Source organism: Eucalyptus grandis, chromosome 4, assembly GCF_016545825.1.
Source record: "Eucalyptus grandis isolate ANBG69807.140 chromosome 4, ASM1654582v1, whole genome shotgun sequence".
Lineage (NCBI taxonomy): Eukaryota > Viridiplantae > Streptophyta > Magnoliopsida > Myrtales > Myrtaceae > Eucalyptus > Eucalyptus grandis.
This window is the reverse complement of record NC_052615.1, coordinates 29,406,470-29,422,760: the sequence shown is the minus strand read 5'-3', so window position 1 is coordinate 29,422,760 and position 16,291 is coordinate 29,406,470. Positions and strand designations below refer to the sequence as shown.

The 16,291-nt window shown below is 40.3% G+C and overlaps 2 protein-coding genes across 2 annotated transcripts; both read right to left on the bottom strand.

Annotated features, from left to right (window-relative positions):
- Window positions 1-2,891: 2,891 nt before the first annotated feature.
- On the bottom strand, window positions 2,892-8,041 carry LOC104441698 (GDT1-like protein 1, chloroplastic). Its single transcript, XM_010054885.3, is given in 13 exon segments — window positions 2,892-3,293; window positions 3,425-3,472; window positions 3,855-3,925; window positions 4,230-4,359; window positions 4,482-4,556; window positions 4,691-4,742; window positions 4,870-4,938; window positions 5,454-5,515; window positions 6,192-6,229; window positions 6,232-6,244; window positions 6,726-7,025; window positions 7,322-7,406; window positions 7,767-8,041. Coding segments are annotated over 13 exon segments (1,179 nt in total). The 5' UTR covers window positions 7,931-8,041; the 3' UTR covers window positions 2,892-3,221.
- Window positions 8,042-10,416: 2,375 nt separating this feature from the next.
- On the bottom strand, window positions 10,417-12,318 carry LOC120292607 (dirigent protein 5-like). Its single transcript, XM_039310879.1, has 2 exons — window positions 12,009-12,318; window positions 10,417-10,661 (listed from the first exon to the last, which is right to left on the bottom strand). The coding sequence occupies exons 1-2, from the start codon at window positions 12,316-12,318 to the stop codon at window positions 10,417-10,419; spliced, it is 555 nt and encodes a 184-aa protein (XP_039166813.1).
- Between the last annotated feature and the right edge of the window lie 3,973 nt (window positions 12,319-16,291).

Genomic DNA, 16,291 nt, shown 5'->3' with positions numbered 1-16,291 from the left:
GCATGTATTATTCAACATGAATTTGATGGTAAAATTAAATAAAAATTAATATATAAAAAATTTGTCGTGGATATCTTAGTTCGGTATTAAATTTGTCATTATTGATTTGAATTTTTTTTTATAATATTAAACATAAATTCGTTCTCTTTTGATTTATTAGTTCAAGGTTTTTGAGTTTGGCAATCGGAGGAGGTTCTCCGCCTTGTTTGAAGCAGATATATTATAAAGTGAGGAATATGGCCTTGGAAGATAAGATACACGAATTTTCCGAAATTCAACGCGGCGTCCTTTTACCCCCCAGAAAAAGGAAAAGAAAATGATTTCAGGGGTCATCCACTTGACAGAAAAGAGTGGTGCATAACCCAAAGCCGAACCTGAACTTGGACTTTCTTGCACATTTCCAAATCACAGGAAAAAAAAATGAAAAAAAAAAGAAAGAAAAGAAGGATTAAAGAATAAGTACCCTCTTATCGTTTGGTCTCCCTACCACTGAATTTCGATGCCCTCGGACAATTTTTGTACGAGAATTATTGACCAGATCAAAAAAGAATAAAACATCTTTCGCTCGGAGTAATCTCGGGGCTCAGCACGTCGATTCGCTCGTGGCAGAGGACGACGGACGCGGCCACACGGCGGTTATTTTCTCGACTCGATTCGTTCTGTCGGGAGCTCGATTTCGATCGACGTGGTCGACAGCGTCGAAAGGGGAGATTTGTATAGGCATAGACTTAGGCGGGCGTGGCCACAAAGATGTGTCGATTTCATGCGGGATCGGACAAGGCTTCGTGCTGCCTAACTTCGGTATTCTCGGCGCCATATTTTTGTGTTATTTTTCCCCCCTCTCTGCCCATTCGCTTTCTAACAATATTTTGCCATTATCGCATCGCTGTCCCATTAACGTAAGGTCGACTTTTGGGGCTGTCGAAAAGCGGGGCGGGGGGACAAGGACCGTGTGCTTTCCTTGTACTTCCTGAGAAGGAATATGCCTTGTAATATTCACCTCCCCTTCGGATCGCACGTGCGATGCGTCGTCCTGGAGCGATTTTGCCCGTGTCATCTCGTTTTGTCTTGGGTTAGGTGAGCCCCTGAATTAGTTATTATTAATCACAGCATGCCCCCACATATGAAATTGTACCTAAATCAAGCTTTTTCGTGAAGAAAGCTCTTGATCGAGCCTTTTAGAGTCTGACTTGAGTCCGGCTAGCTTGAGTATGGAAATCAAGCAGCTCGCGAACTTGGTCGTTGCCTAGTAATCCTATTTTCCCGTATTTTCAACTCTCGGGTTGAATTGAATCGAGTAGAGTTGATCGGTTTAATTCTATGAGACGCTTACTAAGTTGGATTTTTTAAAATCAGGCTCGAGTTAAAGTGTAGAGATATTAGAATGTTCGACTCGAGCCGCATCTAGAACAGTAGAGTGTCGGCTCAATCGTGTCTAAATGCATGAACTCGAGGCTGCCCACTAAATACTAATTATTTAATCTAATTAGCTGGCTTAGCACTGGCTTATTAGCAGCATTAATGAGCTTTAGACTTGAACCACGTGGGTCAACGCGAGACAGCCTCGTCTGGCGAGTGTACTATTTTTACAGGGGGCACATGTCCTCCTCAATCGAATATGAAGAGAGCCGACAAACTTTAAATTATGCTATATACCGTACAACGTCAAACTAATTGATTTCGATTCAATGATCAAATCGAACTAACGTTTTTGGCTTTTCTTCGTGGGAGCACATGGACTCAACTCTAGATCTCCAGGCATAATCTTTTGAGGTGTAGATTTCTAAATCCTGATACAATCACATACTATCGATTTCCAGATCGGCATTGCCATCAAGATGCCAAAAATGACAACTGAGGTAAAAAGACCGGTTTCTATCCCGCTTCGAGCCTCTTTCTGAAAATAGAAAATCAATTCAAACCCACGTAGCTTCATCGCGAGATTTGGGTGGCATTTCTTTCAATTGGCTATAGTTATGATTGATTTGGGGTCGATGCCGAAAGCCAATTGACTTTTTGCTAAAACATGATGCGATTTTTGGCATGATTGGGAACAAGAGAGAAGGTGGGGAGAAGAGACCTAAAATGGAGCATTTTTCTCTCTTTTATTGGGGGACCGATGAGGAATGTACGGACCCAAATTGGATGGCGGTGGGGAGAAGAAGACCCCCTCGAAAGACGAAAGGGAGAATAACAATGTGAGGCGGTCCAAAAAATTCCGATCTCTAATTATATTCTCCCTTTGAATTTTTCCTTTCTCATCGAGTCCATTCTTTGTTATTCCTTCCGATGTGCCAAAGACCGGTGTCGATGGTGGGGAGTTGCCCCACGTCGATTCGATCTTTGCCAGCCTCCCAGATTTTTTTTGTTCCGCGTCTTGGATTATTCCTTTGGTTTTCATTCCTTAGTAAGAAAGATGAGATTGAGTGTGATGCGAATGTTTATGCACTTTATCGACAGTGGGACAACTAGTTCTAACATAGAAATCTTGTAATTAGAATTGCTCACTAAAGACCGGATTTCTAAAAATAAAAACTAAAAATGTTCGTTGATTCAGTTCTTAGGTGAATTCATGAAACAGTCAAAATGTCCTCACATTAGAAAAAACACGAGACTTGAGAGCCAGTGATGAGGTTGGAGGCCAGAGGCGACCGAGAGTGGGAGTGAGAGAGGAAAGAGTGAGGGAGGGAGATGAGGGTACAAGATGAGGAAACTCAAAGATTGAAACTAGGATTTTTACTTGAAAAGTTAAAACTTAAAAATTTTAAAATATATATATACCGGTCCGATCTAGATGGGCAATTCCATACCAAGAATCAAGTACCAAAATCAATTGAAAACGGGAACTTGATCGGTTTCCATGGTAATCACTAATTTTGGACTGATCTGGGTAGTTCGGACGGTTCTCAATTATTATGCACATTCCTATCAACACTAAGATGAACAGGAACCCAAAACTTTTCCTTCTGCCGTATGTTTGTTTGAAGTACTTGAATTTCGACGTGAATATGGCGCGGCAGGAAATCATGTCGAAGCTATACTAACAAAAGAATGATGAAAATCCTTGTCCCAACAGAAAGTGGTGTCTAACAAAGAAATGGCGGTTGATCCTTTCACTAAGCAATTTGCCCTACGAATTGCCAGGCATGGATGTTTCGTGACGACTTCTCGAGCCGATCACTGCTCGCCGATTTGCTTGTGCAGAACACGTGGAAATCTCTCTAAGTCACGATCTCGAACAATGTCACGGCAGCGAAGACCAGGAAAAGAGTACCTCCGATGTAGGCGATGGCCTGTACAGTAAAGAGAGGACGGCAAATCAACTAAAAGAATGTATACTCGACGAACCTTCGTTAAGAAAAATATTGCTATAGCAGCATGGTGAACGAGTAAATTGAGTGAGAAGTGATTTTGATTATCATACCTTCTCAGACAAGAATGTTCCCAGCAATGAACCTCCGAGCACGGCAATCTGCACAAAGTTTCGAGTAACAATTCACCGATTAGCATCCTTAGATTCACGATAATCTTGCACACAGTTGAAGACATTTCGCAAACATACGAGAATCGAAATTGTCTCCATACGTTCCTCCAACTGGGCTTCGAAGTTACATCTGACCACAAACATGCATTGTGCCTTTGATTTGCAAGAATTGTATTGAGATCTATCAGAATGAACAACCCGTCGACAAGTTTCGCCAACTTCTTACTAGTGAACTACTAGAATTTTCACTGCTCAAAATTCTTTATAGTCACATTGGAGAAGGATATTTCTTCCCATTTCTTACACAAGAAATCGCGTCGACCCTGAAGCTAGCAAGTAGAAGAAATAATTTCATCAGGAAGCAAATTACCAAAGTTGCCACACCGTGTCCAGCCAAAGCTCCCCCAATGACTCCAAGAGGCGAAGAAGCTGCAGCAAGGGCTGTATTGCAAGAAAAATGTCCAATCACTAAAGAGAAAGTCAAGATTTAAACTAGATTTTGAGCATTAGACAATAGAATGAGTTGGAAAGGCCAGAGGTTGCGTGCAGAAAACTTCCCAATGTTATGTAAGTATCAGAACATGGGAAGCTACAAATGAATAGTAAGAGAGACAAGAAAAAGATGAACTGGACTGGCCTAATACATGTTATTCATTGGGAGCTATAAAGCCTCGAAGCATGCATACGTGTGTTGGGTCGACGAGACTGACCGGTCAAAGATGTACGATTCAAACTTTGCACTCACCTATTGTGGAGAAAAATGACTTATCGCCCCATTCAGCAACAAAGACTAAAACAAAAGTACTAACAACGGTACTAGCAGCTGCTACTATCCCAGCACCATTTCCTGAAAATTTCGAAACTGCTAATTCAGCCTGGTTCAAAAAGAACAAAGTGATATTACCTTCAGAGAACATAACACCCAGAAAAATATCATATTTATAGGTGCCGCATCGGAAAAAGGCTCGACAAACTGCGAAACAAGCATTTAATTCACCTCTTTCTGCTCATCGTCTGCCTTAAGACCATCATCGGAGGAGGCATCAACAAGTGTGGAGATGCCAAAATAGACCTGATATGCAGAAATTAGGGAAACAATGCTGCTCATATCTCAACAAAAACAGTTCCTTGTTATTGACAGAAGTCATTCAAACTAGCAAGAACATTGTGTATATTTCGTGGTATCAGCAGCAATCCAAAACTCACCAAGAGACAAACTGCAGCAATGTCATCAACAGGCAAATCATTCTCACCAAACCTGTGATGTCATTAGTACACTATTATACTTCTCCAGCAACATAGTCAACATCACTCAATAGCTAAATGGATAAGAGATGAGTGATCATGTGCAGTGGAAATGCATTGAGAAGCAGAAACAAAAGTACCTGAATGGAAGGATTTCATCAACATAGTGAAAGGTTCTTCCAAGAACAACAGATATAACAGTCATTATCCTGTCCAGAAGAATAAGCACTTCTTTTAATCCCAACAGCAGAGAATTTCTATGGTCTCCTTGAAATAAAGCACAATTGACATGGACTTCAGTAGTGATGGCAATCAACTATTTTAAATAAATAAGATATAGCTGTCGCCTTCTAGTGTAATTCATGGCTATTTATCCCAAGATACTTGGTCTTTTTAATGGCAATTAGCAGCATGGATCAACAATTACACTTCTGCTTTGCCAATGACACTAAGGGCATGAACAAGCTAAGTTTCTACAAGTACTATACCTATAAGACAAATAAGAGATGGAAAATGAGAATATCACCAACTCCAAATGGGTTGGATAGAGACTGGCTGATTTAGGTCTTGTGCAGATGAGAGAATAACTATTTAGTTAGAGGCAGTTGCTTTTCTTACTTGCTGTTTCTTGATTTTACTCTTCATATCTCAAATAAGATTCACAAAGAGCAAAAGAAAATGCAAAAGGACATCTAAATCACCATGCAAAGGCACAGTAACATACGCAAGTGCACCGAATGTCCCAGTGAAGACAATGCCTGCAGAGTTCCTAGCTGCTAAAAGAGCCTACAAAAAGGAAGAAGACAAATTAAGAGTTATTGCACTTCATCAAAGCTATGCAGGACTAAACACTTACAAAGAGATGAGTGGAAGAAGAACAGATTATGAACCGAAAGAGAGATGGAAGAGATGCTGTGTGTGCATGTGCATGTGCATGCATGCGAGAGAGAGAGAGAAGCTAACCTAGACAACACCTGAAATTGGCAGATTTTTTTCAGTTCTGGAATATATCAATCCATTTTGTTCTTAACAAAGCCATACTTAATTGATTTCTAATTAAAGGTATCACATGTCTGGGAAAGAATTCTTTTCAGCTGAAACTACATCCTCACAAAGCTACTTAATTGATTTCTAATCCAAGAAAAACATGTAAGGCCTCAACAGGCATAACAGGGAAACCTTGAAATCTCTGGTTTGTTTTAGTCAAACTTCTTTCTCAGGTTCACAGACTGAAGAAAGACATATAAGAACGCCCCTTGTGGGAATTCCCACAGTGCTGGACATATAAGATGTTTTCATTCGCTTATTTAACGAGCACCTTAATCAGGTCCCTTCTCTTCCTAAATCCCGAGAAAAGAAGTGCTTTACTGATGATAAGATTTGGCATCAGACTATGACAAGCAAATTAATACCATTCGTAAGTTTAACTCAGCCAGTCAAGAGATAAGATTTTTGGTCTCACCGCAATAAAGAAGGTTTTATCTCCCAGCTCTGAGAAAAGATGAGCAAGAATGCCTGCATGAAGGGAAAATGTATAAGAGCTCTCCATTAATGTAAATGACATAATTTTATCCAAAGAATTAACTCTAGTAAAACATAGTAGGTAATGCCAAATATGAGCTTATTGGATGGTAGGTTGAGATGATTGATCCAATAACCAATCAGATCACTAGATTAAAGGGAAATCTGTGCATGTCTAAAGGGCATGATTACTGTGTATCTTTTAGTTAGTAGTACAATGTCCAACAAAACTGTCGAATAGGAACATGTCCTGAAAAGTGACAGTCATTCTTGTTGCAGCAGTTGTGATGTCACTTATATAACTGATCTGAAATCTGATAAGGCTCTGAATCAGTTTGTATGCTTAGGGATCCCGAGATACAATTTATTTTCTAAACCTTTTGGAGCCACCAAAGCATCTGCTTATTAATAACTATGCATAAAGATTGAGCCTTTTTATATTGAAATTCAAAAGTTAAAGGGAGATTTCCCTAACTGAGGCAAAACCTGTGCTAATATCACCAAGGTCCTGAAAGTAAGGAAGCGACTGCAAACCACTGGCAATGTCTCCGGCAATTGCTGGTTGAGAGCCTTGAAGCGTGAGCAATCCGAAGAGAAACACAAACTTTCCCAAATTACCAAATGATGCACTACTCAACAGAATCTCTCCAGCTGTATTATCTTGTCTGTTCAAGTTACTCATCCCCGAAAATATAGGCGCAACACCAGAATTGTCCATGTTATGCAATGACTCTTCTGATGCACTGCTATTCTCATCACTGATGTACCCCGTGGTCTGTATTGACAAGAAAAATTTGGATTAAAATTTCAAGTAAGAGACAAGAAAACACATTTTCATTTATTAAGTATGTCCACTGAGAAAAATCAGCTGAAAGTTCGACTCCAAAGTAAGCAGTTATGCCAATAGCACGAAACACAATGTTCCGATGCAGAGAAATCCGACACAAGATGAATGAGCAAGCAAGAACTTGCTAGCATGATTTACTGCATATTACCCTCAATGACTGATCCAATCAAATGCAGCAAAGAAAAAAAATAGGATCACACACTTCAGGTCTCAAAGATTCTTACAAAGTCATCACAGTTCTCAGAAGTTCTAAGCCGAAAGTGACCAGACCGGTCTTCGCAATTTTTCACATTCCACCCTCTCCTGTACCTACAAAAGGCATGCCAATCAGTCCATTTCAAAAGCTTCCACACCTCTTCCCAGCTTTGCATTTCCTTCATTAAATTGGAATGCCAGCGTAAAAATCAAACCCCACCTCAACAATTACGAAAGAACAAACAAACATCTCAAAATCCGTACAACTTAGCATAGCCAACATCAAATTGAACAGATTTCGCTCCGTCACTCTGAAGATACAAAAAGAAGCTAATCCATTTTTCCTCGGAGCTCAATAAAGCAGAAAGACCACAATGACTTAGCAAGAATTCCAAGATGCCACCCACGCCGAATGAAGCACAACCCTGAAGAGAGTCATTCGAAACCATACAAAACACATGTTTCTTAGATTACCTGCAGAAAATGGGTACTGGGTCCCAAGCAGGGCGGTTGAAAGCTCGGTTCTTGAAGCGACAACTGAGGGAGAGGAGGTGACAGGGCGCGAGTTTCGGATGTTTTGGAGATGGAGGCAGCGAGTGCGACTTGAGGACGCTCTCGGAGAGCGTGATGCTTCGCATTCTCTCTCGCTCTTGTTCGTTGTTGCTGCCCGCCTGGTCTCTGTGGCCAGAGAGAAGTTAGTTGATGAAGTTAAAAGGAAGGAGATAAGTAATCCGAATGTAGCGCCAATACGTGCTCTGCCCCTATCTGCTTCGGTTTCAACTGTCGGGGATTTTGTCTTTGAGGAAATTACAATGTGGCCCTTATATTTTGGGCTTTAGATCAAAATGGCCCCTGAAGATTCTTTCGTTTCAAATTTCGGAAGCAAAGAGCTGGAAATTTTAAAATGCCTCTTATTCTTTGGGAGATATTTCGAGGATTAAAATCTCTCGCCAAAACACTTTTCGCCTCATTTTTCTGCGTGGATGTGTTAAAAGTGTACTTAATGACCTTAATGACTAGTCATTAGTCCCCATTATGACTAATTTCTACATTAAATTTAGATTCTCAAGTTGTTATGATCACTATTGAAAGTGTTAATCAATCATTAATTACCTTCTATCAATTATCAATCATTGTCGATCGGTCCTTGGTCATGTTTGATTGACCATCTCAAATTTTCATTGATTCTTTCTTCTCCCTTTGCATCTGTCTCCTCCTTCTTCCTCTTCTTCTCCTCCTCCTCCTCCTTCATCTTGTTGCTTCTTCTCCTCCTTCTTCTCCTTCCTCCTCCTTCTCCTTCTTCTTGCTGCTTCCTCCTCCTCCTCCTTCTCCTTCTTCTCCTTCTTCTTCTTCTTCTCTTTCTTCTTTGTCTTCTTTTTCTTCTCGCTTCTATTTCTTCTCTTTCTTCTTTGAATTTGTCGTCCAGACCCTAAGGCCCCTTTGTCAACTCTCTTTGTCTCTATCTCTGTTTGCATCAATTCTATTGCTAGAGGTCCACTCTCTAGGTTCGAAGGCGATGTCTCTACCATTGCTTCTTCTTCTTCTTCGAATTTGTCATCCATACCCTAAGGCCTCTTTGTCAACCTCTCTTTGTCTCTATCTCCATTCGCATCGATTCTATTGCTAGAGGTCCACCCTCTAGATTCGAAGGCAATGCCTCTACCATTGGCAATGAGCTTAACGCCAGTGCTGAGCTCAAAGAGAGAGAGAGAGAGAGAGAGAGAGAGAGAGAGAGAGAGAGAGAGAGTTCATTGTTGAGGCAGCATGCAAGTGATGTCGAGGACTCAATACCAAATATGGCGATTGAAGGTGGTGGGGTAGCGTCCATCCGCAGGGGTGGTGGAGGGTGGAAGAAACTAAGCCTTGTTGGTGTTTCGGAATAGTAACAGACATCAAGATGAACAAAGGTTTGTGTTGAGTGAAACAAGGACAGTTTAGTTTTTCAATGTGAAATATTGTGGGAGGACATGAAGGGGTATTTTGAAAACTAGAGGATATAAAGTGATGTTTAGGCCAAACGTGAGGAGGGTATCTAGTATTTTCCCTAACTTTTATTTAGTTTGTAAGATCTAAGAACGGGATTAAATCAATCGCAACCATGAGCCGATGAGGGGATCAGATGGAGGCATATGCAGCGTAATAAAGTATCTATTTCTGGTGGATTATTCCTAACTGAGTAAGGATGGAACTTTACTAAAATTAGTAAAATCATTATCGGGGAAAGAAGATGTTGGTAAGGTGGAGTCAATCTCGGAGGACTCAAAAGAAACTCTTTCGTTTCTGATATTTGAGCATATTGAGGAATTGATAATAAAGAATGTTTCAGACTTGATTGATGCATTTTATTCTTAAACTTGTCTTAATGATGCATGTTAAAACATTTTTATTTCGTGCACTTAAATTTGAAACTTGTTACGTACGACGTCCACTTTAATCCATCCGTTAACTCTGTTAGACTTTAACAAACGGCCCATCTACATGTCATTTCCAATGGAATGGCCGTGTAAGATTGAAAAGAATAATAGAAAGCCACGTGGCACTTAGCGTCTACTTAGAACTTATTAAGTCAATGGAAAGATTCAAGTACATCGAAGTTGTAAGTTCTAGGATTTAAATGCCAAAAGTGAAAGTTTAAGGATTTGAGTGTATTATCACGATAAGTTTTAGGACTTATATTAGATTGTCTCAAAAGATATAAAGCATATGTATTATTTTTGTCATTCTAATCGATTTAGGTTCAGACTAACTCAAATAGTTTTTGAAAAGGCATTTTGAAATAGACTGGGCGGCATTTTAAACCGATACGTAGTACTGAAACACCGGACAATACACTGCCACATCTCTTCGTAAATTAATCAACCTTGTAAAGGATTTTCGTATCTATAGCAGCATGTAAAATGGACGGTGATGAAACATTGACACCGACTGAAAGGCCTGACCATTTGAAGCATCTTTATCTCATCATATATCTGAAGATACACAATTTGACAAGCATTATTTGGAAAGCTACTGACCAACATTGCAACATGAAGAGACATCGCCCCCTAATCCGAAACCCTAGCCGCGCACTTCCTCCTAAGTCCTAAATTCACGTAGCATATGTGACTGAGGACTCTTTTAGCTCCTAATAGCACTCGTACAACTTAATATCCATCTTCAGTCTAAAATACACAAATGGGACGACACCATCTTCCTCAATCTCTAGAATCCCTCTCGTCATGAAAAAATCCCCGGTTCCACCGACAACCGATAGATACCTAGTCTTTGCCGGGATAAAATTGGACCCCATGACGTTTATGGTGCCCTTATGCTCCGTCGAATTGAAAACCAAGGTAAAGGCCATCCAGGCGCTTGGAACAGTTTTCATATGGTAAAAATAGGGGAAAAGTGCCAAAAAAGTCCTAAACCTTTTATCTTTGTGCCGATTTAGTCCTAAACCTTTTTTTGGTGCCGATTTAGTCCTAAACCTTTTTATATTGTGCCAATTCAGTCATTTCCGGCCAAAATTGACCGGAATTTGCTGACTAGACGCCGCCGGCCGACGTGGCCCGATCGGCGCTAACGTTGACTATTTTTAATAATATTTTAATATTTTTCAATTTTTCAATTTTTTTTTATTTTTTTATTTTTCAATTTTTTTATTTTTATTTTTATTTTTTTCTTTTGTCTTCTCTTCTTCTTCCTCCACGTCCTGGCGACTCCGGCGACCGCCGCAGGCGACGGCCGAGGTCGAGGTCGACCTCGCCGGCCACCTCGCTAGTGGCCGCGAGGGCGGCTCACGGCGGCGAGGCCGCCCTCGAGGCCCGGGTGGCGAGGCTTGCCCTCGCCGGATCCGGGCGAGGGTCGGGCCTCGCCCATGGCCGGCGAGGGTGAGCCCGCCAGCTCGGCGCATGGAGCATGGGGAGGAGAGCGAAGCCGACGGTGGCGAAGCTCGGCGAAGGAGACGACGCGGAGCACGAGCCGAAGTCCGCGGTGCCGCTCGGCGGCAGCGACGACGAGGAAGCGAACGAAGACCCGAGCCTGAAAATCGCCGAGAAGGCGCTCTCGGTGCGCGCCGCGAAGCTCGCCTCCACGCCACCGGCGTCGACGTGTCGGAGGAGGACGACGATAGGCCTCGGTTTCATAAGACCTCGAGGACCGAACCCCGCCTCCTCGCGAAGCCGGCGAGGCTCGCCCTCGCTGATCCGCGAGGGCGAGCCTCGCCACCCAGCCTCGAGGGCGGCCTCACGCCGGGCGGGCAAGGCTCTCCCTCGCCGGATCGGCGAGGTTGAGCCTCGCCTGCCATGGGCGAGGCTCGACCCTCGCCGGATCCGACGAGGGCAAGCCTCGCGCCGCCGCGAGGCCGCCCCGCGGCCACGGGCGGTGGCCGGGCGAGGTCGACCTCGACCTCGCCGGCGGCCGTCACCTCGGCCGGTCACCGAGGTCCGGCGACCGGGCCGGAGGAAGAAGATGAGAAGACAAAGAGAAAAAAATTAAAAAAATTAAAAATTAAAAATTGAAAATTGAAAAATATTAAAATATTATTAAAAATAGTCCACGCGGCGCCAATCGCCATGTCAACCGGCCGGCGTCTAGTTAGCAAATTCCGGCCAATTTTGGCCGGAAGGACTGAATTGGCACAACGTAAAAGGTTTATGACTAAATCGGCACCAAAAAAAGGTTTAGGACTAAATCGGCACAAAGACAAAAGGTTTAGGACTTTTTTGGCACTTTTCCTGTAAAAATAGAATCCCTGAGCTCGTGCTGCCGGTGGAGATAGCAGGTTCTGGTCTTTGGTCATGGGATTGTCGAAGATGAATACCTGGCCAAAGGCAAAATGCCCAAGCCCAACTGGACTCGTTACAGCAGCCCGGGTCGTGTTGGCCGAGTTACTGCCATTGAAGATCACTTGATGCATGTGGAGCACAATGTGCTTGCATGGTTTGAGTTCTTTGGAAGGCCTAGCTAATGAAAGTTGTGAGGCAAGTGAGAGCAAGAGAAAGATGAGGAAGAAGTAGATACCGTGGTTTTTCGGAAGCTCTACCATCTTGTGTTTCTTTTACAAGGTAATGAGGATCGTGGTGAATACAATTGCTCAGTGATCAGCTTATAAGGAACTTAACGTGCAAATATAGCTCACGTGAATCATGTCAGGTTGCATATTTTGCTACAACCCAATAAAATCGCACATATCTAGGGACTTTATTATAGCATATTAGCTAAATATTCTAAATTTCCACAACCATTCCCGCTTGTGGCTTGTTTCGCTTTTGGCTTTATTAGAGGCTGTCAATTTTTCTTTAAATATACTGGAAGTCCTAAACTTGTCATTAAAATGTAATTGAATTCTCAAATTTTCAAAAAGTACAACAAAATCCTAAAATTTGAAAAGTTGATGCAGTCAAGTCCTTTCATTAACTCTATCTAACTTGATAAATGAAAAATGCTAACAAGTTTTGAGACTTGATAGTATTAACTTGACAAATTTTAGAACTTAATTGCATTTTTTGATAATTTTAGAATCAATTGCACTTTTGCAATAAATTTTAGGATTTGATTGTACTTTTTGAAAGTTTTAGAATTCTATTACACTTTCATAACTCCCTTTTTTCTATTCTTTTTTTATGAGAAAGGTAATTTTTGTGAGGAAGGTAACAATAATTGTTACAAGAAGAAATACTTTAATCAATGATTAATTTATATAGAACTTACAATGCATGATATCACAAATTTAATTTATATTTCTTTGTTATAATAAATACTCGGGATGGACCTAAGTAAGTACTTAAACTGCTTCGTTTCAGGCCTCTCGCGGACCTCGGCATCCCTGGAAGTAAAACACATAGAGGGTATTTCCTCCCCCTAGGGAAGACAAAGATACGAAGGGGAGACAAGAGGCTGAAGCATGCACGTACCGACACATTAAAATAAGGAACGCAGTCTTGTCAGTCCATCAATGAAATATTTACTGGAAAGGTGAGGCGGCCCTCAATCGAAGTCTTCGGACTCTGTTCTGTGGTGAGAAACCCTGGAACAGCCAAGGATCCATGGAGTACCCCTATTCCTAGGGAGGAACGGGATGCTCCCTCTGAATTAAATCCCACTTGCATTTAGCACCTGATAAGGTAAAGCGACAATGTTAAATACCCTTAACAACTCATCCTCGAGACCTGTTTCAGATTTTTTAGCGGACACTAGTATATGTTCTGAACTATATAAGCTTTCTACGACAGTACTCTAGAAAGCATGTCACTTTTAAAGCTCATGCCACTTTGCATCCTCTCTTTTACAAAGGCTTTTTTTTTTGCTAGATACAAAGGATTAATTTAAATCTACTGCCAGTATAAAAAAGGGGAATGTTGTGATAAGAAAAAGGGTGTTGTGGCCTGACCAATCGATTCCTTTTTACGAATTCGAGGACCATATCGTGATAAAAGAGCTGTTGAGATAAAAGAGGGGGCGTTCAAGTATCACAGAAGTGCTACTTCAGAAGTTCTGACGATCTTAACCCAAGACAAAAGTTGCGGTGTCACCGGTAAAGACGCCTAAGGGACAAGAAAAGCAAGTACTAAGTAGAAATAAGATTCGCACAACTAGACGCATGAGGATGGACTATTTTCCCTTCTAGTAACGTTCCTGTAACTTGACATCCATCTTCAAATTAAAATACTTGAACCCTTCAACTGTATCGGTCTGAAATGTCATGATTTCTCTAGCCATGAAAAAATCGCCCATCCCTCTGATGTCGGAGAGATCTCAAGTCTTTTCCATCATCAGGTCTGCCCCCATAATAATATTTATCGTGCCCTTATACTCAGTCGAATTGAAAACCAATTTGTATGCGAACCAGACATTATAATCAATCTTCATGTTGTAGAAATAGAAACCCTGAGCCCACGCCACTTGGGTCGCGAGTAGGTGCTGGTCTTTCGTGATTGGGTCATCGAACACGACCAACATGCCTAGCACGAATTGGCCTAGCCTGGTCCCGTTGGTCGCCCACGTAGATGTCATGGTAGTAGAGGACAGTCTCTTGCAGCGTTCATTCTTTTTGAATGGTGTTCTCGCAGCAAAACAGGTGAAAATATAACTAGGACAAGGAAGAAGATGGGGTATTTCACTACGGATATCTTCATATTGCTTTAGCTTAAAGTCTTGGTGATGGCAAGCATTAGCACCTCAAATCAATTTATATAGGAGTTAATGAGTTAACTTGTTTATTCTCTCTATTTCAAAAATATTCCCAATAAGAACAAAACCGTACGCTAGCTTGTATATATAATCCAAGAATGCACGAAGTGCTTGATGCCAAATTAGTAACTTTTAGTGATTATTTCAGGTGGTAGGTAAGGGATTCAAATAGGGTGGTAATTTAGGATGCGTTTGTAACATTTCTATTATGAGAAATAATTTCTTTTCAGAAATAGAAATTATTTTTATTTTCTGAAATAATTTCTAAGTAAAACGACACATTTGGTAAAGATACAAAATTTATACTCCCATAATAAATAAATAAATAAAAAGAACAAAAACGTGTTTAGTACGAATCACAAATGATTTTGTACTATAGATTTTCTTTTAATATTTAATATTTTTTTTTATATTTTTTCCTTCTCTTCTTTCTCCTTCTCTAGTCAGCAGCAGCCACAAACCAACGGGGACCAACAACAGGTGGCCGGCAAGGGTAGGTGACTGGTGGCGGTGGGTGGCAAGTCTTACTAGAAGAGGAAGAAGAAGAAAAGAAAGGAAAAAATGACTTATTTCAAGAAATTGTTTAAAGAAATAAGAAGATACTTTTTTACTTCTTGTTTATGTTCTAAGTCTATTCTGAACCACTTTTTATTCTGGGAAGTAGAAAAATTAACCGACATTACTAAGTGGATTTATATTTTTTTCTATTTCAAGGAACAAAAGAACAAAAAAACCAAAGAACGGAAATGTTACCATACAAACCCTTAATTTCCACTTTTTGCTAACTTTTTTATTTACCATTTTAGCTTCTTAAATAAGGTTTTAACTTTTTGATAATTCATTCGAGGAGAGTAGCAAAGAAATACGACATTATAGAGATTCATACGCCTTTAAAATGATGAGTACGCTTTTACAATATGTAGTTACCGTTCTATACTCAAGTTAGCTTTAAATCAAAGGATTTTAGAAACTAAAAATTAGGTACTTTTTTTCATTAGAATTTATGAGTAAGACTGCAGCTTGTTCTTATAATTTAATTACTAAAAGAAATCACGAAGAATTACTTGATGGATTGATCGGGCCGACCAATTCGGAAATTTAGTATTCTATGCTCCTTCGAAGATTAAAAAAAAAAAAAAAAACGTTGCAAGGTTTAGAAGTTTCATTCCAAATTCTTAAAATATCAACTTAGAGGATATGTTCGTATAAAACTGTCACTTGTTTGTTTGTAAAACAAATAATATGTGATTTTCCTTGTCCCATATAGGAAAATTCGGAGGAAATGGGTTACTTGATAAGTGTAAGCCTTTTCTAGTGTATTCAAAGAAATAATTGAAGAGTGGGCTAAACCCCACAATACCTGTGTGCAAGCACATGATTATTAAGTTTTATTAGTTGAAATGTTGTATTTGTTTATTCAATATTTTTTGAATATATATTTTTATTATTCTTAATTTTATGTGTGTCTTTTCAAGATAACCTATGAAATTATTCTTGTTTAGTTTACAGCCTTTCCCGAAGGGTTGCATTTGTTTACTTTGTAATATTTTCCGAATGATTGCCTTTGTTTACTTTGCAGCCTTCCCGAAGAGTTTTCTTTAAGATCGATTTTTAAATATATGTCAGTTTTTGGCATGAATGAGAATAAAAAGTCATTTTGAGTCTTATTTCCTAAACTACAATAATCATTTTAATTATTTCTTAGAGACTATAGAGAAATATTAGAATTGTTATCTAGTATTTTCATTAAAAAATTTATTATATCTTGGAGGATATTTGCCAATGACCATTAGCAACATTGTGAGGTAAATAAATCCTTAAAAATAGTG